Below are 22,700 nucleotides of genomic sequence, written 5' to 3'. Positions count from 1 at the left end.
GTGGTGGATCCGTATTCTCCCAGGTACCTGACTCAACACAATTGAAATGGACAGTCCAGATTTAGTTTCATCCAGTGGGTGTTCGGGATGACGTTAAAGGGCAGTACTATTTTTCTTTGAGATTCGTGTCAAGTTAAAAATTCCAATTTTAAGCCATCCGATTCAATTGTACTCAGTCACTTAACCTGAGAGGGGATGTGAATTCCGGGTTAAGTATGTCGGTAGTTCGATTTTTGATGTGACGTGGCAAGAAGAAGAGCGAAGGAATTGACGCAATTGCCCCTGTGTGGTGGCCTTTCGCGCTTTGACGGTACTCGACTAGAAATTGACTAGATCTTATGTGTGCTTTCACGCGTACAAATATCTGAGGCGGTTTGATTATGGCTCGTTCTTATGGCCTGCAAGGAGCACTGCTACACAGAAGAATATACAGAGAACGGTTCGCAGGTTTGGCGGATAGTGTTAATTGCAAATTATATTGGTAGGAAGGTAAGGATATAGATCAACTATCAATTGGTTGAAATTAATTGCTCTAGGTCTTGAATTTTTTTAATAAATCATAATTAAAAAAGAAATATTTTAATGAAACCCAACATGATTATTATTTTTTAAAATTATAAGAATTGAAATATCATTTTCGTTTAATTTTTTTTTGGACCGAAATGGTAATTCGGTCCGAGATATTTTTATATTTTTTTAACGTATTTTTTTCTTAAAATCTGTGAAAATCACTCTGACCGAATTGTCATTTCGGTCTTAAACAAAAGAAAGGAGAACTGAAATGACATCTTGGTTCTTATGTTTTTTTTAGAAAACAAAACAATCAAGTTGGTTTGGTAAAATCTATTTTTTTATTTATAGTTTCTAAAAAAAAATTCCTTGGTATTGGTATCGGTACGGATTTTCAGTGGCGTCTTTTATGTGCAGGATTATTTATTTGTATTATTCAAGTTACAATCTTTCAAGTTTCAAGCAGTGTTGTAAATAATGGTATGCGATTGTCGGACAAACAGTATATTGCCAATTAATTAATTAAAATAATCCGGAATAATCGGTTGATTAGTCGAAAAAATTCATAACAGTTTGATCACCACCAACAACTAATCGGACGATTAATCAGCCTAAACGGACGTTTTTTACAACATGGTTTCAAGGATATAGATCAACTATCAAATGGTGAGTACTTTTTAGCTTTCTGTGACAGCTGTGTAATGAATAATAAGAGCATGACCGGGGCTGCGGAGATGTGTTTGCTCCTGATGTGTGGTTGACTGATGGTAATGTAATGTTTCGTGTTATAAATTTATAATCATTCGCAATAGCATGGCCGCAATGAATTGGATTTGTTCAATTGTCTATTAATTCAGCTGTAGCATCATTTAATAAGCGTTTAGTCTGAACCGATGTTAGATACTGTTGCTGTTAAATAATGCGATGTCTTGGATGGGTTCAACGCAACTGACTCCATTCACAAATCACAAGTATAGTTGCATACGCATGACTGGCTCCTTTCACAAATCACAAGTATTCTTTCTTTTTGGACTTATTCTTAATAATTGCTAAGATTTATGTCGGTGTCCGGATGGAAGGTCTTAGTCTTTTTAGATTTATTCAAATATGCTCATTTTCTTAACAAAAGGAGCATTCTCTTATTCTTTAATTTGAATCGTTTAAAATCGATTATACGGCTTTAATTACATCTGATTCGTTTTAATATACTATATTGATATAAAAGAAAAAAGTAATTGAAGCCGTGTTATCGATTTTGAATCCTCTTAGCCAGGCTTTAGCCTCCTTAGCTGTTTAAGTTAGCCGAACAAGTGTACTTTAGATAGGCTTAGAGCACATTTATTATGCTTCTTTAGAGCAAATTCTTAAACTGATAAAAACTGAGACTTACGGCACAGTACTTCCTTAGAGCTCCTCTTTAGTACCTTTATACGAATTTTTTTCATAAACCATAATTGAAAAATGGATTCTTAGGGAACCAATATGATTACAACTTTTTTTTCAAATACCATAAGAACCGTGGGAACGTCACGGTCTGGCATTTTTTTTTTCCAGACCGTGTGCTTCTCACGGTCTTGCCAAAATTTTTTTTTTTTTATTTTTTATTTTTAAAAAAACAGATTTTTTTTTCAGACCGTGGGGTTCCACGGTCTCAATTTTTTTTTTTTTTTTTTTTATAAAACAGAATTTTTTTTAATTTTTTAATTTTTTGTATTAAAATATTAGAAATGTTGAATATGTTTCTTTGAAAATAGATGAAATACAATATAATTTGATTTATTAGAAATACTGCAATAAATAACCCGGATCAATATTTTTCAGGTCGGATTTTTTGCGGCTGTAAGAAAAATTAATATATTTATTTATGTGTTATTAGAAAAAAATAAAAATGCTTAGATTCTGAGTTATTGATCCCGGTTCAAAAGTCACTTCTAGGTAATCCAGAAAATATTGTGATCCCTCTAGGACATTTAATTTATAAAAAGTTATATCTATTTTGAGAATTCTTTTTGAATAACAATTATTAAATAACTTAAAATTTATTATTATTTTCAAAAATATATACAACTTTTCATAAATTAAATTTACTAGAAAGATCACAATATTTTATAGATTACCTAGAAATGACTTTTGAACCGGGATCAATAACTCAGAATCTAAGCATTTTTATTTTTTTCTAATAACACATAAATAAATATATTAATTTTTCTTACAGTCGCGAAAAATCCGACCTGAAAAATATTGATCCGGGTTATTTATTGCAGTATTTCTAATAAATCAAATTATATTGTATTTTATCTATTTTGAAAGAAACATATTCAACATTTCTAATATTTTAATACAAAAAATTAAAAAATTAAAAAAAATTCTGTTTTATAAAAAAAAAAAAAAAAAAAAAAAAAAAAAAAAAATGAGACCGTGGGAACCCCACGGTCTGAAAAAAAAATCTGTTTTTTTTTAAAAAAAAAAAAAAAAAAATTTGGCAAGACCGTGAGAAGCACACGGTCTGGAAAAAAAAAAAAATGCCAGACCGTGAGGTTCCCACGGTTCTTATGGTTTTTGAAAAAAAAGTTGTAATCATATTGGTTCCCTAAGAATCCATTTTTCAATTATGGTTTATGAAAAAAATTCCCTTTATACACTCTAAATTTCATTGCTCTAAGTTAAAATTAGCCGAACAATTTCTCCTTAACACAGCTTAAACTCTTAAACTGCAAGACTCTAAGTCTCATTACCCAACACCTTGGTAATCTACTTACTTTCATTTCATAATACACTTATAAATTAAGTATTTCTCAATGATGAGTACATATACAAGAACATCAGACTTTTTTTACCCATAAGGCCCATAACTCATTATAAAAAAAAAAAATCATTTTTCTGGTGGAAAGGGACTGTAGGTCTGTTACTCTGTAGCCCGAAATTTTTAAAAATACCATATTATCAAAAATAATAAATCAAAAGACTACGATTCCGTGAAATTTCGAAAAATAGCATGGCCGCATCCCCAAAATTATAAACTAAAAAACAAAATGTACGTACTAGAAGCATGAAAGAGTATCATAATTTATAACCGTTCTTACAGTATTATAATTCACAATGTTGTTCCCAATGCAAGTATTATGGTATAAATAAAAAATTTCGGTAAAGATGGTAGCTAATAATAATTCGGAAAAGTTGGTTCTTGTATACAATGACTGTTACTGAAACTTATCCTACCTTTAACCTTAATTAGCTTTTTGGTAAAAGCTCATTCTACATAATTCGAGTTATGTAAAGAAAAAATGGGAAGCTATTGTTGGTTGAGCAGTCGGTTATAAAGTCGTGATTTCTTGATCCGTGGCTAGACTTGGAAATTACTCCAAAGTCCGTCCAGTCTGATCTCATTAGTTGGTAAGGGGAGGTTTTCAAGTTTCAACAATTAGCGCCAGAATATTTGATTAGATATGGTACCCTTTAAGAAAAGAAATGTCAGGATTGCACGGGAGCAGTGTGATCGTCTTAGCTAATAGAGCAGGTGCCTTGTGGGTTTCTTTAAAAAAAGATAATACAGAAATAAAGCTAATAGAGCAGGCTGAGGTTAACATTTTAACAGATCAGTTTTGGCTTCACACAGCGCAGGAACTGTAGAATCAAAACAGCACTTCATTGGTTTATGTGCTGTATGAAGCTAAAACTACTCTGTTAAAAGCTTTACCCGCAGGCTGCTACAAGCTTGGACCTTTTCTTCTCGAGTGATGGTACGGTACCGTGCACAGTGCATATGGATAGATCCATGTTATAAATTAATAGTTTTATTTTCAAAATTCATAAAGTCGATATGATATTTATATTTATATAGAAATATACTTGCAAATTAAATTTTATATTTTTCGCGTAATTTTTATTACAAGAAGAAAATTACTAGTTTTAAATGACCTAGAACTATTGGATAAATTGATTTTTTTTCATCATAATGAGAACGAGTCTTTAGTTCGGTGATAAAAGTCAACACTCTCTGTGTAGAAGGTCGACTTGAAACTCGGATAGGAGATTTTTTTATGGACATTAAATAAAAGTTAATAAACTAAATCTATACATTTCTTATAAAAAAAATATTTTTTTATCTATCTAAAAAATGTAAAATGTGATGCACAGTTTCATATGAAAATAAGATTGAATGGTTCATATTAAATATTTGAATTCTAAAAATAAAAATATTAATCTATAATACGAACTAATATGTCCTATACACAGTAACATAGCCTCATCATTCTTTCTTCTCGGAATAACACTAAACAAGAGAGTAACAAAATTAAGGAATTGAGTTTTGTCAATTTTATTTAAAGCCAGATCCATACTGTTCAATTTGCATCAAGATTCGTGTGAATAAAACACATGAACTTAATAAATTTAAATGGATTCATAAATCTAAATTATTTATGCAAATTTTGACACCGATTAAACAGTTTAGGTCCAGTTTTAGATAAAAACTTTTAATACGATATCTTTATCCAGATTGAAAAAAAAAATGCTATATATAAATAACATATGAACTTGCATTCACAAGAGCTGTTTGGATTCTCGTTTCTTCTTGAAAAAAAAAAAAAAAAAAAATCAGATTTGCAAGAAGTGTTTTAATTTTGTAGTACTCACAAATTGTCCTTTACCGGCCCAACATAGGCCCATTGTAACCACATCTCCGCTGCCCGGCTTTTAATTGCTCTCGCCATTTAAGAGAAACTAAAAGGTTCTTAATTTTCTAATTTCCCTGATTATTTTGAATGTTCTTTTTTTTTTAAACCTTAGCAGTGACTATCAAGCATAATTTTTATTAACTAAATATAAATTACATTTATCGTTCTACATCCAGAACGTCATTCACATCGAACTCTATCAACATCAACATCCGAACATTAATATCTAAATCTCAATATCTAACAACTAAAATAACAAAATAAAATAAATGACTGAAGAAAAGAGAGCATCATCGTTTTTTCTTTTTTTCCGCTAGGTTCTTACCATGAAAAAAAAGGAAAATTTTGTAACCATGTTATGTTAATTTCGAGAAATTATTTATTCAAATTGCATAGATGCATGTCTTCCACACAACTGGTGCGCCTCTAGAGTTCAGAATTTAGGGATATTATAAATCGTAATATTATAATGAATAAGTTCTATAATGGAAGTCCGTTAGAAAAATCCTCTTGAATTTATCTCCACATCCATTAAATATATTTGAATTAAATGTTTCTTTTTTATTAGATGTCCGTTAGTCACATTTCTCATTTATACATTATTTATATACCTGTCTATTGTCTTCTTTATTCTTCTCAATTCATAACATATATGCCGTTATAGAATTTCAAAGTTGTTCCACAGATACTCTTTTACCAAGTTTAATGATCAACTTTTGATCTAACAGTAACAACAATGATATTCATATGGGAAGTTGCAGATTCGAAATCCGAATGAGAATTATTTATAAATATTAGGTTGTTGGATGACTTGAACTCTAATTTTTACTAAAATATATATATTGTTGTGTACTTCTCCATAAACGGGGGAAGTCGGTATCTGATAATTGATAAATATAATCTTTAATTATCTGGATAATGTGAGATTCCTATTTTATTTTCAAAACACAAACGATATATAAATTTTGAGATTTTGCGGAGGTTAGATCAGGTGAACAAGATGTAAGTAGACGTTATCGTGCTCAACTACTTACACACAATCATTATCATAAGTACAACTAATCATCTTTAAAGTTTCGATAGCGAAATTAAAAATCATCAAAAGCAAATCAAAGATCTTAGAAATCAAAGTCTCCACGTGTGAATCAATCAAATGGATTACATACCTTTGTCTATAATAATCTTTAGAACAACACTTGAATCGTTCTTCGCAAACCATCAGAAAAACTGCAAAGCAATTTCTCTCATCTTTCTCTTTCTAAGCAATGACAACTTATTCTTTATGAAATAATGATGAAGAGAGAATCAACCTTACTATTAGAATATGCATACGTAATAATCTGTCATTAAAGCAATATTTATAGGAGAGATGAATATGGCAAAGAATGGATAGCACAGCCTTTTAATTTTGTGGATAATAATAGACAGCCGTAAGATATGAATATTAAGATGCACCCTTTTATTAAGCATATATTAATCAATGCTCCTTTTAACAGCGCACCTTTTATTATCTGTTATTATGCATATTTAATTAAGCACCTTTTAATCAAAAGATTGGATAATAGCGCCCTTTAATCAACGCACCAATTAAATCAATCTGTTGACTTGCGCATGAGTCAAAGGATGCTATTATGCATGAACCTTTAATAGTGCACCACCTTTAATTAAGCCATTTTAATCAGATAGCGCATGTATGTATCTGTAATCAATATATCAACGCACCTTTTAATTAGGCACCCTTTAATCAAGCCTTTTATGAGATGCATTGTATCTTGCCAAGCACACACAGATATGCACCCGTCCAATTAATAGTGCACTCCTAATTAAGTCAAAACGCTATGCTTTCTTAATTGAGTCTATTTAATCACGCTTCATAATCAGCCCATTTAAACCAGTCCATTAATATTTTATTTTGGGCCACATAATATTCTTACACAAGATTGCCGTTGATAAAAATAATAATAAATACTTGGTCATATATATATATATATTCTTCTCTATAATTTCAGTTTTGGGCAAGATAATTCATGTCAGACACCATGTGGTCGTTACATGCAACCCCGGTCTCCCGGAATTCTTTGCATTGCTATTCTTAGACTAACCCCTTCTCTCCGCCACCAAATTTTCAAACAAGAAAAACAAAACATATCAAAAAAAGAAAAAAAAAAAAAAACTCAACAAGGACGTCACGCAAAGAGTGCGGCCTCCCCTCGCCATTGATGGCCGCTACCATTGTTTTCTTGCTTCTCTTCCTATCCTTCGCCGTCCCATTAGCCTTCTCTGCTACGTGGCCCAATGGAACACCCATGTCAGATGCGGAAGCTCTCATTCACTTAAAATCATCTTTTGCTAATACTTCGGGACTCTCTACATGGTCCGAAGCGACCTCTCCATGTCATAAAACTAGCACCTGGCATGGTGTTGTTTGCTTGGATGGAACTTTGATTGGTTTGCGCTTGTCCGGTTTGGGTTTAGGTGGCCAAATCGATGTCGATTCACTCTTGCAATTCAACGGGCTCCGCTCAATCTCTTTTGAAAACAACTTATTCACCGGACCGCTCCCAGCCTTTGAACGCTTGACAGCGCTAAAGTCGATCTATCTTTCCGATAATCAATTCAGTGGCACATTGCCTGATAATTTTTTCATTCATTTAGTTCACCTCAAAAAGCTATGGCTCGATGGAAATCTCATTTCCGGCTCGATTCCTTCATCCCTTGGCAATGCAACAAACCTTATCGAATTACACATGGAGAGAAACAAATTTGATGGCACTTTACCATCCATCACCCCACCTCCTTCTCTATCTTCATTCAATGTATCGCATAATGATCTCGAGGGTACCATCCCTGAAGGCTTCCGGAAATTTGACTTGAGCTCTTTTGGAGAAAACCACTATCTTTGCTCAACACAGTCGGACGATAAGCCATGCCAGAGGCCTCAGATAACACCTACTTCTACTAAGGACATCATCTCTATATGCATCGCCATTATGGTAGCAATGGGCCTGTTTGTGGCTATAGCACAGACTTTCCAAAGGAACCGTGTCAGATCATCTGATACCCTAGGTGTCGAGAGAGATTTGGAAAACGATAAAGTGCCTAGTAACTCAAAGAATGAATCAACCTCTAGGAGAAACAGCTTCAGTATCCCACTATGGAGTAGGCGGTCGGCTTCATCAGTACATTCCGTGTCAAAGGAGGTGGATAATAGTAATACTGGAGGCCTTGCCACTGGTGATTTAGTAATCATTAATCAGAACAAAGGGGTTTTTGGTATGTTGGATTTGATGAAGGCTGCGGCAGAAGTGTTAGGGAGTGGTGGAATCGGGTCGGTGTACAAGGCCGCATTGGAAAATGGCGTGGTGGTGACGGTGAAACGAGTGAAGGATATGAACCGTGTCGCCAAGGAAGTGTTTGATATGGAGATGCGGCAGCTTGGGGGGTTGCGCCATCCAAATATTTTACCATTGCTTGCATACAATTTTCAAAAAAATGAGAAGTTGCTCGTTTCCGAGTTCATACCTAAAGGAAGCTTACTTTATGTTCTTCATGGTGAGAATTGCTAGCTAACAAAATAAAATTAATTGAATTTGATGTTTAGACTTCATGCTACATTTGATAAAATATTTTTTAGGTGACAGGGGAATGGATCATGCAGCACTGGACTGGCAGACACGGGCATTTATAGCCCGTGGCATTGCGCGTGGCATGGTTTATCTCCATACCAGTCTCTCCTCCCTCGAACTCCCGCATGGCAACCTAAAATCTGGTAACATCCTTCTTGCACCAGATTTCCAACCGCTAATTGTAGACTTCGGCTTTTGTCCTCTCATTTCTCCTTCGGTTGCACAACAAACCATGCTCGCATTTCAGTCGCCTGAGTGTGTGATCTTTAGCCGACCTGTTAGCAAAAAATCTGACGTGTATTGCTTTGGAATTGTGTTACTTGAGCTTCTCAGCGGAAAGTTTCCCTCTCAATACCTACAACATGGTAAAGGCGGTACTGACCTTATTATATGGGCGAATAACGCTATCGGCGAAGCACGGGAGGCTGAGTTTTTCGATCCAAGTATTCTAGAGAAATCCAAGTCATCCCTGCCTGATATGAAGAGGTAATTAACAAAATGTTAGTATAAATTTACCTTCAGATCCAGGGACAACATTTAAATTTCTGAAGCGCTTGCTATCACCACTTGTAATTATAATTCCAGCCAATTTATTATTAATCACATTTTTCGTCAAGTTGGATATAAACCCAGTATTCATCAAAATTAGCTGACATATGCCATGTATGTCTTAGGGACACTATTATGCAAAAGAAACTCCCATTGAAAATTGATTATGGAACTATTTCAAACTTAGAAGAAGAAAAAAAGGAAAAAAAATAAGTTGATCAAAGAGAACATGCAGATAATAATAAAGAATTGACTAGACAACTCAAGTAGACAAAAATAGATGAAAATAAAGCAACATAAGACATAAAACACAAAAAAATAAAAATTTAAACACCAAGTACGTACAACATTGCTTGTCAGTTTAGTATGGCACTCGACAATGATATCTCTTTATAACTAATTACATTATAGGTTGTTGCACATTGCGGCGGATTGTGTTGAGCCAGATGTAGAAAAGAGGTTTGACATGAATGAAGTAGCCTCGAGAATAGAGGCGGTAGTGGCGGATGTGGAGAGGAACGATAAGAATAAAGGTGCTGGTAATGGCAATAACAGCGAACCAGCAGCGAACTCGCATGCAGCATATGTGCGAGATGGCGCTGGGGATCGATCAACGCAAAGGTTAGGCGGCAATTGGTGATCAGCAGTCAGGTGGGCGCAGTGATGACACTAAGTTATTTTCCATTTCATGAGTCGAAGGTTGGATCGGCACCAGGCTAGAAGGCCCTTGCATTGAAAAGTTTATTCTATTGCCCCCCCCCCCCCCCCCCCCCCCCCCCTCTCTCTTTTCTTTCTTTCTTGAATGTAGGGTCTTTTTTTTTCCCTATTATGTTCATTTTATTTTTACTCTTATGAAGATGTGTATTTAGTCTTTTATATTTTTATTTTTTAGATTTTGGGGGTTATGTATGTGGATGGTTGAGCACTATTTGGTGATCCGATTGCCTTGTAATTGAGAGAGAAGCTAATCAAGAGGGAATCATGACAAATATTAGGAATGTAGAAGTATATGCATGACATCGTTTAGGCTAATTAAGACATTGTAATTATTTGAAACCCAAATGAGACTATAGATCACATGTGCGCACAACAATATTTACTCTCATACAGAGAGATATTGTAATTATAACTTTTAGATTAGAATATAGTGTACCATATATGAAATTTCTTTTGTCATTATAGGATTGTAGTTGTAGTCGAAGGAATCCATTATAGCATAAGACAAAAAGGAAGAAGATCAAATTAACAGAACAAAGTTAGGTTATTTTTGGTTCATTCCTTTTCAAGTAATTAATTATGCAAGTGTTCTATGCAAAATGCAAATTCCAAAATTCCACTGTCGGCCCTAGTGGTTTGCTAAAACCTGGGCGGGTCAAACCCGGTCCAGTCCGCCCATGCCCGTGCCCCGGGTATGCACAGGTACACGCGTACGGGTTTGAAACGAGCCGGTCACGGAATTTAGGGACCAAACCCATGGGAACTCGGACCGAACTACACCCATGCCCACTCGGACTAGTCCGCGTACCTATGTACACTATTCAAATTTTTTCCCCCCGAATTCAATTTTTTTTTCAGATTTCTTGTGACTGATCTTGTGAGCACATGTGTATATATATGTATATCTAGGGAAATCTTCATGTATGATTACAAATAAATATTTTCCTTCAAATCTTAAGCTAAACTTCAAGCTTTATATTTATTTCATACATAAAAGTTATTATAATTGGTGTATAATTATATGAAGTTTAACATCATTTTTCTTGATGCCAGCATGGAGTTAAAATAAAAAAATATAATTTAGTGTCTAATTAATTTATTAATAAAAATTGTCATTTTAGTTTAAACTTGACTAATCTGAGTTCCTGATGCGTTTGATATATTTTAAAAAAATATTCAACAAAGATGATTTAATTAGAAGGTTAAATATGATATTATGAATTTTAAAGAAAAACATAGAATTTTTTTTTTTTGAGGTGACATAGAAAAATATTTTAAGAAGGTTAAATATGTATATATAATATGAGGTTGAATTGGGTGAGCCATGGCTCACCAATCGTTTGTACTCCACGCCGTATTTTTATTTTAAAATTCCAAACGATCGATCCGAACCGTTAGATGTGATCTCCATATTGAAATGTGCTTGGAGACCAAATTTTATATTTTTTGGAATTTTTTTACTATTTATTAAGCATTTTTTAAAATTGTTATTTTGCTGTGAACAGTAAAAACAGTAAAATTTTCTGGACCATCGGATCAGCAACTTTCAAAAATACTTAATAAATAGTAAATAAATTCCAAAAAATATAAAATTTGGTCTCCAAACACATTTCAATATGGAGAACAAGATGAACGGTTCGGATCAGTTTTTTGAATTTTCAAAATGGCTAAAATGAGCCATAGCTCACCAATGCGCTATGAGCCATGGCTCATTTTGGCCCAACTCTATATAATATATGTATATATAATATAAATAATTAGAAGGCTAAATATGTATATATAAATAATTAGAAGGTTCAATATGTATAATATATGTATATGTATATCAAATTTGATCTCTACTGGTAAATCAGCAAGTCTGGACTGATATAGGGACCAAACTGTAAAAGTGATTACACCAGCATGTAGAGCATTCAAAAATACACATAATTGACACAAATTTTAATTTATTTGAATTTTTCTACAGTTAGTTATGAATTTTCAAAGTTCAACTTTCGAAGCATCAGAATTTCAAAAAAAAATGTCGTTTAGTGCCTCAAAAATTCAGTTTAAGTTTTTGTTCAACGGTAGACGTTCAATGGTAGACGTGCAATGATCGATATTTTATTTAGTGTAATTTAGATTTTTGTAGTGTAATTATTAATTGTATAATTTTTTAGTTTGCATACAGAGTAATTTAGCTTTTTGTATAATTATGTAGAATTATGTATAATTGTAAAAAAAAAACTAAATTATATATAATTATATGTAATTATATTATATCTACATATAATATATACATATACATATATTATATTATACATATATTAATTAAATTTATGCAATAATTAATATTATAACGTATTTATTGCTTAATTAAATGATTTTGACACATTAAATTAAATAGTATTATATGTATGTTGCTTACATTACTCATATCTTCTATACATGAACATGAAACATAAACTCTTGTTTGGTGAGTTAATGAAGAAGCACGAGAATATATCATCTGTTGGTCAATTGGAACCATTTAAATTAAAAGGCACTACATTTACTGTCTTGTATCCAAGTTTGATCAATTTTATTTTTATTTACCTATCCATCTAGTTTATTGTAAATTGAAGTATCGTATGGTCATAAACAGTTCATGTTGGATCGAAGTCCATACATAATAAAACTTTCGAACTTTTATGTTGGTTATGTTCAATGTTCTTCCTTGATCATTTTAAAATAGATTTGGAAAGATTTTATTGCAGATCGACCATTGATTTCCCTCATGAAAATGAATGGTCCAAAAATATTTTATAAATTTGAAGGGGCATATAATAATGAAAGTTTATAAAAATGATATGTATAAGTATTATTTGACTATATAAGATGTAAAAAAAAACTATTTTTTCTGAAATTTTTTCATATGTGTTTATGTACATCTATTAGGTGTTATGTATAAGTAATTGATTTAAGCAACATTATTTTAAAATAATTCGTAATTTTGATTTATATTTTATTATAACAAAAAATATTGAGTTCAAATATGCAACCATGTCAAATGAATTTTAGTTTAAATGAATTTTGATTTATAATTTATTAGTTTACAAAGATTTTAAATAAAAAAATAAAAAAAAAACGGTCTACCCGTGAACCCAAACCGGACCACCCTGCCCCCAAACCCGAGATGGGCACGGGTTTGAAACGAGCAGGGCAGAGTTTTTGAAAAAAAAAAAATCGTGCTATCCGGCCCGTTGTACCCGTGTACCCATGTCGCACATGCCCATGCCCACCCGTGCCCGTGCCCGGGTTTTGCCCGGACCGCCTGGCCCGGCCCGTTTGCAAAACACTAGTCGGCCCCTAGTTGTCTACCAATATATTCTGGCGAAAATTGAGTTACTACAAATTGATTTTATTCAATTATCAATTGATTAACTTCGATAACATAGTTCTCAGTTGATTCTTAAATGTCCAGGTATGGCAAATAATAATAATAAATTGTATCAAATTCAGGAGCGGGCCCAGCACTATATAGGAGGGGTAGCCGCCCCCTTGAATTTTGAGTTTTAGTGATGATTTGTTGATATTGATTGACTTTGTCTTCCTCTAAAATTTTTTTGCTTCCATCTGAATATTTGATTTGTAATTCAGGTTAAATTTAGTGTTAAAATCAAAATAATTTTCTTAAATTATGATTGATAATTAGAATTATAAGTTAAAGAATCAAAAATTACAAGTCAAAGCATTATTTTTTTATTGAGTATCTAATTAGATAATAAATTTAAGTCCGATTAATTATTTAAATCTGATTTGTTATTTTTTTTTTCCTCCCTTAACAAAAATTCTGAATTCGACCCTGACCAAATTCATACCAATGCTGCGCCAGGGAGGCCTTGCATAAAAGAAATTATGCCTTTTTTATCTCTAACTCGAAATATTTAGTATCATAAAAAATTCGAAGTGAATATAGAACAATAAACCTACCTCAAAAGAACCAAAATAGAAAGGAGAGACTTTTGATCAACCGAAGTTATCGGAACATGGAAACAAAATGCATCATTTAGATACAGAAGCATGCCTAGGTTATGGGCATATTTCATCAAATATGATCAGAAGTGTGATACGACCATTATTTGTTTCAGTCACTCTTTCAAAAAATGTCCAAATTCTGCTCTTGTAGTTTATACGCAGCTTGTTTCAAATCAGAAAAAAAGGAGGGTTATCATAAAGCGTGGCGAGCCAACGTAAATAAATAAAAAAAAAAAAAAAACTTTTATGGAAATGAAACCCTCAAACCGGTTGGGTTTCATTTCTAGTCTATCCAACTTTTTTGGAATTAAGACTTGTTGTTGTTGTAGTATTATTATTAGATAGCGAGGTAGTCACGAAGAGGGAGGGGGTGTTTATACAAGAAATCTGTGTTCCCTTGTTTTCCTTTTGTCAATTGCTAATAGGAAACAATTTTCTCATATACATGCTACAGTGGACGGGTTACAACTTACAACTTACAACTTACAACTCACAACTATTTTGATTCAATTTCACCTTATGGTGCCGTCTCACATACTTAGCCCGTCTCATATACTTAGCCTTACGCAACCGATTCAGCCTTCTCCTTCTCACACCAACACTGCCATTTTCCTTCATTTTCTCCATTTTCTCCATTTTCTCTCTCCTTCCCTCTATATCCTTTGTTATAACCTTACCCCTGCTCTCCTCTGACAACAGTGCCAGCCTGGCAAACTTCTTTGGCCTAATTTCCCCTAGCCTCTCTTCTATCTCCTCAAATGCTGGTATCAAACCAGCTCTCATGAAGTACCCATCTGTCAGCCTCATTGAATTTGTATTTGGAAGGGTAGAACTGTCTTTTAGCTCAAGGTCCATGCAGAAAGAGGAGTCTTTGACCCACATTTTGAGGGAGTGTGCCTTAGCGACTAAGATACCAGTACGGGTTTTGCATAATCGAAACGGAGAGCCCATTTCCAAAAGGTATGCTTTGAGGGTTTTGATTAGTGATACCTGGTTGTACTCAGCTGCACCAGTTATCAGTACAACTGATTTTGGGGATTCAGGGCATCCTTGTAGTGATGCATCCTGTAAAGTTACACAGTTGTTGGATCAGACTTCAATAAGAAATGTAAGTTTTAATAATCCAACAAAAACAGCAGCACGAATAGTTATTTGCAAGAAGTAACCATGGAATTGTACTTTGAAAAGAACAAGGAATGATAAATGGACAATTAATAATCTTACAAAGTAATCTATTGACCTCTAGAATTTGTTTTGGTCAAACAAGCCATTTGTATTGCATTTGTAAAAACCCTGTGCCAATTATTTTTATAACTTAACAAGTGCTTATTGTTAGGGTTAGGATCAGGGAAAAGAGAGAAGGGCAAACAATGGCAATTTAAAGGGAAAAAAAAAAATCTTTATTTTCCCAGAACAAAATTAATGAATTAGTCTTTCTCTTGTAAACACTCGGGTACAGTTACTGTTAGTTGCAAGTGCTTGCAATACCTAAATCACAGGAAATCAGCATATACTGAGGAATAGTGTGTATTTTCACAAATGTTCCAAAAGAGTTTCAAGTCCTTACCTGCATTTGATCAAGCCATAGCGTAAGACCAACAAGTGCAGCTCCACCAGACATCTTGCGAAAATCAGCTCCCCAATCTCTCTCCGCAACCCTAAAATATAACAAGTTCAATTTTTTTTTTATTGCAACAAAATACCTCTGTAAAAGTAGCAATAACAAAAGAAGATGATGAAGTTAAGTACCTACCGAAAAACATTGCTCCTGTATATATTTGTTTTGATAGCTAGTTGGAAGATCCAGGAAGCAGTGGCCCTTTGCTCAAATGCCCACAAAAGATCTTCTATTGCGTTTACAAAATTAAATGCAGCATTATCTTCTTTTGGCCCGAGTTCATCCAATATACTCTGCACCTCTGACACGAGGGATCCACTTTTATCTGTCAACAGCCTACAAAATAATAATATTAATACCAATTCAAACGATTGCAGTACCAGGTGTAAGTACAGTGTATGTACCAAACAATCGGCAACAACAAGGAATCAACAAGTGAACCAAGTTTTTTCCTTTCTAAGGTACATCTTCATGCATGCCCCTGCAGAGCATCTGCACCAATACAAACTGTGGTGAAAACATGCATATTTTCTTCTGATAACATCTTTAAGATATAGCGACAGTACTCCCCTCCTATTCAGAGAAAATTAAGTGTGGCAGTGTATTTCTGGCATGTTTTAACATGAATAAAGTAACAAGACACACAAAGGATATCATATTTTCTATAGAGTTGTATATGTTTTCTCCAATTGTTTGTATAGATATGCAAGAGAATTCAGTAGTTTGCAAGGTTATATGTTAAATTGTCCTCTTATTAGATGCAGAATTTGTGACTATCTTATTTGCAAAAATAAAAAAAATGAGAAACCAAAACAAAATCAACCTGATAGGGAGATCAAATCCATGGTCTCTTAATGCACCAAGAAGGAGAAAGGCATCCTCTCTCTTCTCACAAAAACTTGCAGCTCTGATAAAACAAGTCCATATCCTATGGTCGACTTCAATTCCATCTTTCTTTAACTCCAACAATTTCTCAATTGCATTACCATACTCTTCATTCTTCAAATAGGCATCAATAACAGTGATATATGGCAAGGTGGTGACCACCATACCTGAACTTCTCAAATTATTCAAAATATTTTCTACCTCTTTAGGCTGATTAGCAGTCCCATATGAAAGCATTAGCATGTGCATAGTGGCTATAGTCGGCTCCACACCATCTTCTTTCATTAATTTAAGTAAATTTTCAGCTTTTGTATGGTTACCTGAGTTTCTATAAATTTTGAGCATTAGGTGGTAAAAATGCCGATCTCGTTTATACCTCTTTGACCTTATATCCCTGAAAAGCTCCTCAGCTTGTTCCAAAAGTTGAGTCTTTACACACACTGCTAGTAAGCTCTTGTAAGAGTCTAATTTCGGCTCTAACCCTAGTTTTCTCATTTCACTCAGAAGGGTCAAACCTTCTTCAGGCCTCCCATCTCTACTGTACATAACTATTAAAGTATTGTATGTATCCTCATCAGGTCTCAAGCCTGCTTTCAGGATTCTTTGGTACACTTCCGAAGTATTTTTATATGCCCCTATTTTAGTGTACATTTTAAGCAGCGAGTTGAATATAAAAATGTCAGGTTTAAACCCAGCTCTCTCCATTTCTTCCACCATTAACTCTACATCTCTAACCAGTTTCCCATGGGTGAACAACGCAATCATACTTCTATATAAATGCATATTTGGTAAATAGCCAGCTGCTTTCATACCACTGTATATCTTTTTAACTTCAAATATATTCTTCTCTCTAGCAAATGCATCGAGCATTAGGATAATGGTGCTCTTGCTAATCTTAAAATTCATATCTTGCAATTCCTGTATGACAACATATGTCTCGTCAAGTCTGTTATCAACGATTAGTGCGCTAATAAGGCCGTTGATAGAGTCGACAGATGGGTATGGCCCGTGCTTCATCATTTGATTAAATACAGCTCGTGCCTTTTCGTACCTACCACTCTCAGCATATGCTTTTATTAAACAATTCCAGACCCTCCTGTCAAGAGATGCCTCCTGGTGCCTCAATTTCTCCACAAAAGCTTCAGCCTTTTCCCAGAGTTTCAACTTTCCATAGGTCTCTATTATGTTTATATAAACCAAAAGGTCATTAAGCATGGCTTGTTGCATTAAATGCTCGGCAGTTTCAGGATAATTCAACTTGCAATAAATGTTGATTAGAATTCGGTACGTCTCTTGCGAAGGATGGATACCAAGAAAACTCATGTCAGAGTAAAACTGAGAGGCGTCAGGTAAGAGTCCAGCCTCGTCACAACATGAGATCAAGCATTCATGCAAAATAGAGTTTTTGGTAAAAGACCCATAACCTGATAACTTCATCTTGTTATACTCTTCTATAGCTACCTCAATTTGCTTATTTTTGCACAACATCAAGACAAAAGATTCTGTTATTAGAGAAAGGGAACTCGGGTCATGCTCCCGAACGAAATCTAGCAAAGCTAGGCCATCATCAGACCTACCCGGTGATTCATATGCATTTAACACTGAAGATAATATCTCATGATTAGGTTTGTAACCTTGACAAACTGCCCTTTTTAGCATCTCAGCTCCTTCAAAGAAGCAACCCGCCTTGACCAGTATAGAACAAATTGATTGCACATTTATAAAAGAAACCATTTCCATATCTCTAATCACCTCCTTTATATTGTCCACCTCATTTCCCTTCATCAAAGATTTAAGCATTGCTTGATAAAGGTACTCATCGGGATTAAAACCAGCTTTGACCATTGACCTGTACAACTCCATTACCTTTTTTAGTTCACCATCAGACCTTAATAGCACATCTAACATGACCGAATATACCATACAGTCTGGTTTGATGCCAGATCGAACCATGCGGTCAAAAGCTCTTTCAGCCTCTCTCTTCATCCCGGCCTTTGCATAACCGCAAATTAATGCATTAAATGTCTTAACATTTGGCTTTAACCCGGCTTCGACCATGCGGCTCATTACCTCGCTTGCTTCGGAAACCCGATCTGCTTTCCCCAATAAATCGATCAAGACAGTGTATGTGACCACATCAGGATCACAGCCGTCAAGTTTCATATCATTATACATATGAAGGGCTGTATCAAGATGACCCTTTCTCCCATACATGTTGATAATAGTGTTATAAGTTATCTCGTCTTTCTTAAACCCAGCTTGTACCATCTCATTACATACTTTTTCTACCTTCACCGCATCACCAACTTTGGCAAAGGCAGATAGAAGAGCATTGTATGTTACTGCATCTGGTTTGAAACCATTCACACCCAACTCATGAAAGAGCCTCTCAGCTTCCTGTGCCATGCTACACCGGCCATAGACCGAGATCATGGCATTGTAGGTCCAGAGATCGGGATGACATTCTGACTTGAGCATTTCATCGAACACCTTCATAGCATCTTCCAAATTGGAATTGTGAGTGCATGCACTTATTAGGGTATTGTATGTAATTCTGTCAGGCCTCAAACCTGATTGGCGAACCTGATTTAGAAGCTCAAGGGCTAAGCCAGGACCTAAGCTGCTGGCTTTAGCCCTTGCATTTATAAGGGTGTTAAAGCTGACAAGGTCGGGCTCAAGTCCACGATCCCGCATGGAGTCAAGAAGTTTGCGGACTTCAGTGAACCGACCATTTCGGGCATAAACCCCCATCATTGCATTGAAAACCTATTAAAGTTCAAATTTAGTACAATATCATTAGTTAAACTCATACTATATTACTTGGGCTGTAGAACAGACAAGACCTGAACTGCTGGCTCAGAGTCGGCATCAGAGCAGCATCTAAGGAAGACCTCCTCAGCCAGGGAATCCTGCCTCGCACGGCCAAGAACACCAAGGATGGCAGAGAGGAGACGAGGCCCAGGTGCATGTCGCCGGTGAAGAGTTAACCACTCGTAGGCCTCTAGAGCTCGGCGCCAGTTGGTTTGACCTACTTGCCTCACAACAAATGATAGGTCTGTTGGGGTTACCTACAACAATTATTCATCAATATAAGTGTTCGTGTGTGTGTGTTTGAATAAACAATGCTAGTTCTATGCCATTGAAGAAGGTGTATATACCTGAAGGGAGAGTTCTCCATGGGCAAGTACATCCGCCACATGCGCTGAATCAGGGAGGGAGAGAATCCGATCAGAGAGGAGCCGAACCCGCTCCCGCCAGTCCCGGGCCCGCTTGAGTGCGAGCTTAGAGAGCTTCTTGACATGAGTGCGGTGTGACTTGGATTCAAGCGACTCGAAATGATCGGGCAGTTGGGTTTCTTCTTCGCTTGAGGTTTCCTTAAGAGGAGCAGGAATTGGGGAGGAGGTGGGGTTTGGATTAGTGAGTGATTGGTGGGGTTCCGGGAGATGAGGGAAGTGGAGGTGGAGGTCAGGCCAGCGAATGGAGGGGTCCGCTTGGGGGTAGTGGAACTCAGCCGGGGTGGAAGGGGTGGTGGTGGGACGGAGATTGGGAAGGCGCGAAGGTGGAGGGAAAGGGAATGGAGTGGTGAGGCCTAACAGAGGCATGAGATAGCGGGAGAATGTATCAGATGGAGCATGAGGTCATGAGGTGCTGAAGGGACTTAGAATTTTGAAACCATGCTGAAGAGATATTTCGCTCTCATCACTCATCAGAGGACAGGGAGCTTCGCCTGATATTTTCTCAGCGGGTTGACAGAGTTATCGGGTAAATATTTTAACAGAGCAGTTTTAGCTTCATGAAGCGCACAGACTATAGAATTAAACAGCGCTGTATGAAGCCATAACTGTTCTGTTAAATCCTTTACTTCGGCTCAAATATTGGGCCGTGTAAATGACAACGAACTACAAACGATGGCGCCTTTTTTTGTATTCTACGATGTGCTTCTACTGTTTTTGCTTTTGTTTTTAGATTCACCTGAAGCCTTCATATCGTACAAATCTTGGTAAACGGTTGGGATAAAAATGGGTTAGTTGATGTATTTACTTGTACTGTGGGTCCAATTAGCGGTTGAATAATGAATGGGTTAGTGGATTTATTTATTGGTATTTTATGTATGGATGTTGGATAATGCATATTGCTTACTTGAGTACTTTTGGTTAGGCATTATTCGTGGGTTCAAATGCCTCTATTTTTAAAAACTTTAATAACTCAAAATTTTAAATTTTTAAATTCAAAATAAAACTATTGGATATGAACTACATCATTTTATTTATGCACATGTAAAAAATTATGACATTTCAATTTTATTTTGATTGTCATCTTGAGCTTGTAAAAATGTATACTAATGTAGATAATTTCTAGACGTTGATTTTTTATTCACATAAAAGCAAAATCAAAATGTGATAATTTTTTATGAGCACATAGAGAAAATAACATAGATCACATCTAACGGTTTTATTTTGACGTTTAAGTTTTAAACTTTGAGTTATTTAAGTTTTTAAAAATAGAGATATGATAGAAGCACAAAAAATGAAGGCATTTGAACCCTCCTCTATTTTTATTTATTTAAGTTTGGCATTGATTTTTTGGTTTTTACTTACATAGAATACGGACTGGTATGATACTGGTACAGACCAGGTTGCAATTACACATGTTTGCTGCAATCCCTACATCAGCCTCTCTTGGAATATAAACCTATTTGTATTGTTTATAATGCATGCCTACATGCCTTTTCGACCAAAAATAATCCTGACTGAGTAGAATTGAATCGGACGGTCTGAAACACGCATCTCAAAGCACAAATAATCATGCCCTCTCTGTCATCCTGAATTCCGACCGGCTGAGAGTAAATCTGAGCCGTCCGTTTCAATTGTGTTGAATCAGGTACCTGGGAGGATGCGGATCCGTATCTATCAATGCAATGCAAAAGCTGTGCAATTGATGGTCCGATGCATATCTTCCATAAGCAAACTTTAGGTGGTGAATTGATCCATGTCAACAAATTTAGAAAAGAAGTGATTTGAGTATTAGTAGATAGAATAAGGACAAATGATCAGATTTGTATCTAGGCAGTGCTTAACTGTCTTGAGAGGAAATTGTATGTCTCAGATCTGGTGTATAATCCTATCTACCGAGATATGCAATGAGAATTCCTCATTTTTTGTGACCGGTACATAGATTAATTAAGTGGACAAAACTGGCACACAAATTTTAATCATGTATATAAATAATTTTTTTAAAAATTAAATAAAAATAAAGATAAAAGTGTCATTTTCATCTATAAAGTGAAATTATTCTTACTATCATATAAACTTTCCAATTAAAAATAAAAAATAAATTCAATTCTTTGCTATTTTTATTCTATCAATAAAATTTAATTGGAAATCATTTGTATTGAATACTATTGAATTAAATTGAAATCAATTGAACTCCAATAACTATTGTGTTCCGATCACACTCTTTTTGTCGAGTCCGTGTCCCTTCCGGTACCTGAGGTGCAATTAATAAAAATGGGCAGTCCAGATTAATTTCATCCAGGCCAAACTCAATCCGGTAGCTGTTGAGGCTGTAGGGGGGGTCTGCTTTGAGATTCGTGCCAAGTGAAATTAACGGTCCAAATTCACCACTTGCACCTCAGTACTTGGGGTGTAGGGGTGTCAATGGTACCTTTTTAGCAGTTTACCCAACCAGTATCGTATTCTATAAGGCGGGTATGGATAAGGTTTTTATTTCGTTAGCTTATTGGGTATGGGTATGGATAAGAATTTTTTTTAATTAACCAAATGGGCAAGGGTATGGGTAATGACTATTTCGTACCCGTTACCCTATAAGGTAATTATAAAATCTAAATATATATTCAATTCAATTTCCAATCCACCTAAATATATTTTCTTCCTTTATAAAAAACAATTTAGTTGGAATTAATTGCACATTTACTTTTATTTTTTATTAGAAATATAATTACATATGTGTGAAATAAATGAGTTTTTGATGTTTAATTTGTAAAATATAATAAAACTAATTATTATAATAGTATTATCCGTTATTCACTCGGTACCATTTCGTTACCCTATAATATTAACGGGTAAGGGTAGGGTAGGGTAGAGTCAATTTTCAATGGGTATG

General features: G+C 34.9%; 2 protein-coding genes across 2 annotated transcripts; one reads left to right on the top strand and one right to left on the bottom strand.

Moving 5' to 3' along the window:
• The first annotated feature begins 7,244 nt into the window (after positions 1-7,244).
• Positions 7,245-10,078, top strand: LOC144552828 (pollen receptor-like kinase 3). The gene is made up of 3 exons (XM_078300829.1): positions 7,245-8,738; positions 8,821-9,298; positions 9,773-10,078. Exons 1-3 carry the CDS (start codon positions 7,406-7,408, stop codon positions 9,999-10,001), a joined length of 2,040 nt encoding a protein of 679 aa, XP_078156955.1. The 5' UTR covers positions 7,245-7,405; the 3' UTR covers positions 10,002-10,078.
• A 4,353-nt stretch (positions 10,079-14,431) lies between these two features.
• On the bottom strand, positions 14,432-20,274 carry EMB1270 (Pentatricopeptide repeat (PPR) superfamily protein). The gene is made up of 6 exons (XM_078301544.1): positions 19,736-20,274; positions 19,421-19,645; positions 16,516-19,343; positions 15,828-16,028; positions 15,642-15,732; positions 14,432-15,139 (listed from the first exon to the last, which is right to left on the bottom strand). Exons 1-6 carry the CDS (start codon positions 20,177-20,179, stop codon positions 14,558-14,560), a joined length of 4,371 nt encoding a protein of 1,456 aa, XP_078157670.1. The 5' UTR covers positions 20,180-20,274; the 3' UTR covers positions 14,432-14,557.
• Positions 20,275-22,700: the final 2,426 nt, after the last annotated feature.

This window comes from Carex rostrata, chromosome 4, assembly GCF_964058835.1.
Source record: "Carex rostrata chromosome 4, lpCarRost1.2, whole genome shotgun sequence".
In the NCBI taxonomy this organism is placed as follows: Eukaryota; Viridiplantae; Streptophyta; class Magnoliopsida; order Poales; family Cyperaceae; genus Carex; species Carex rostrata.
This window is presented reverse-complemented; position numbering and strand designations above follow the sequence as displayed.

Coding starts and splice junctions, on each gene's coding strand:
- LOC144552828 (XM_078300829.1), top strand. CDS start 7,406: ATGGCCGCTACCATTGTTTTCTTGCTTCTCTTCCTATCCTTCGCCGTC. Junction 8,739..8,820: donor CTTACTTTATGTTCTTCATG/GTGAGAATTGCT, acceptor AATATTTTTTAG/GTGACAGGGGAATGGATCAT. Junction 9,299..9,772: donor TCCCTGCCTGATATGAAGAG/GTAATTAACAAA, acceptor ATTACATTATAG/GTTGTTGCACATTGCGGCGG.
- EMB1270 (XM_078301544.1), bottom strand. CDS start 20,179: ATGCCTCTGTTAGGCCTCACCACTCCATTCCCTTTCCCTCCACCTTCG. Junction 19,646..19,735: donor ATGGAGAACTCTCCCTTCAG/GTATATACACCT, acceptor TAATTGTTGTAG/GTAACCCCAACAGACCTATC. Junction 16,029..16,515: donor GGATTTGATCTCCCTATCAG/GTTGATTTTGTT, acceptor ATTATTTTGTAG/GCTGTTGACAGATAAAAGTG.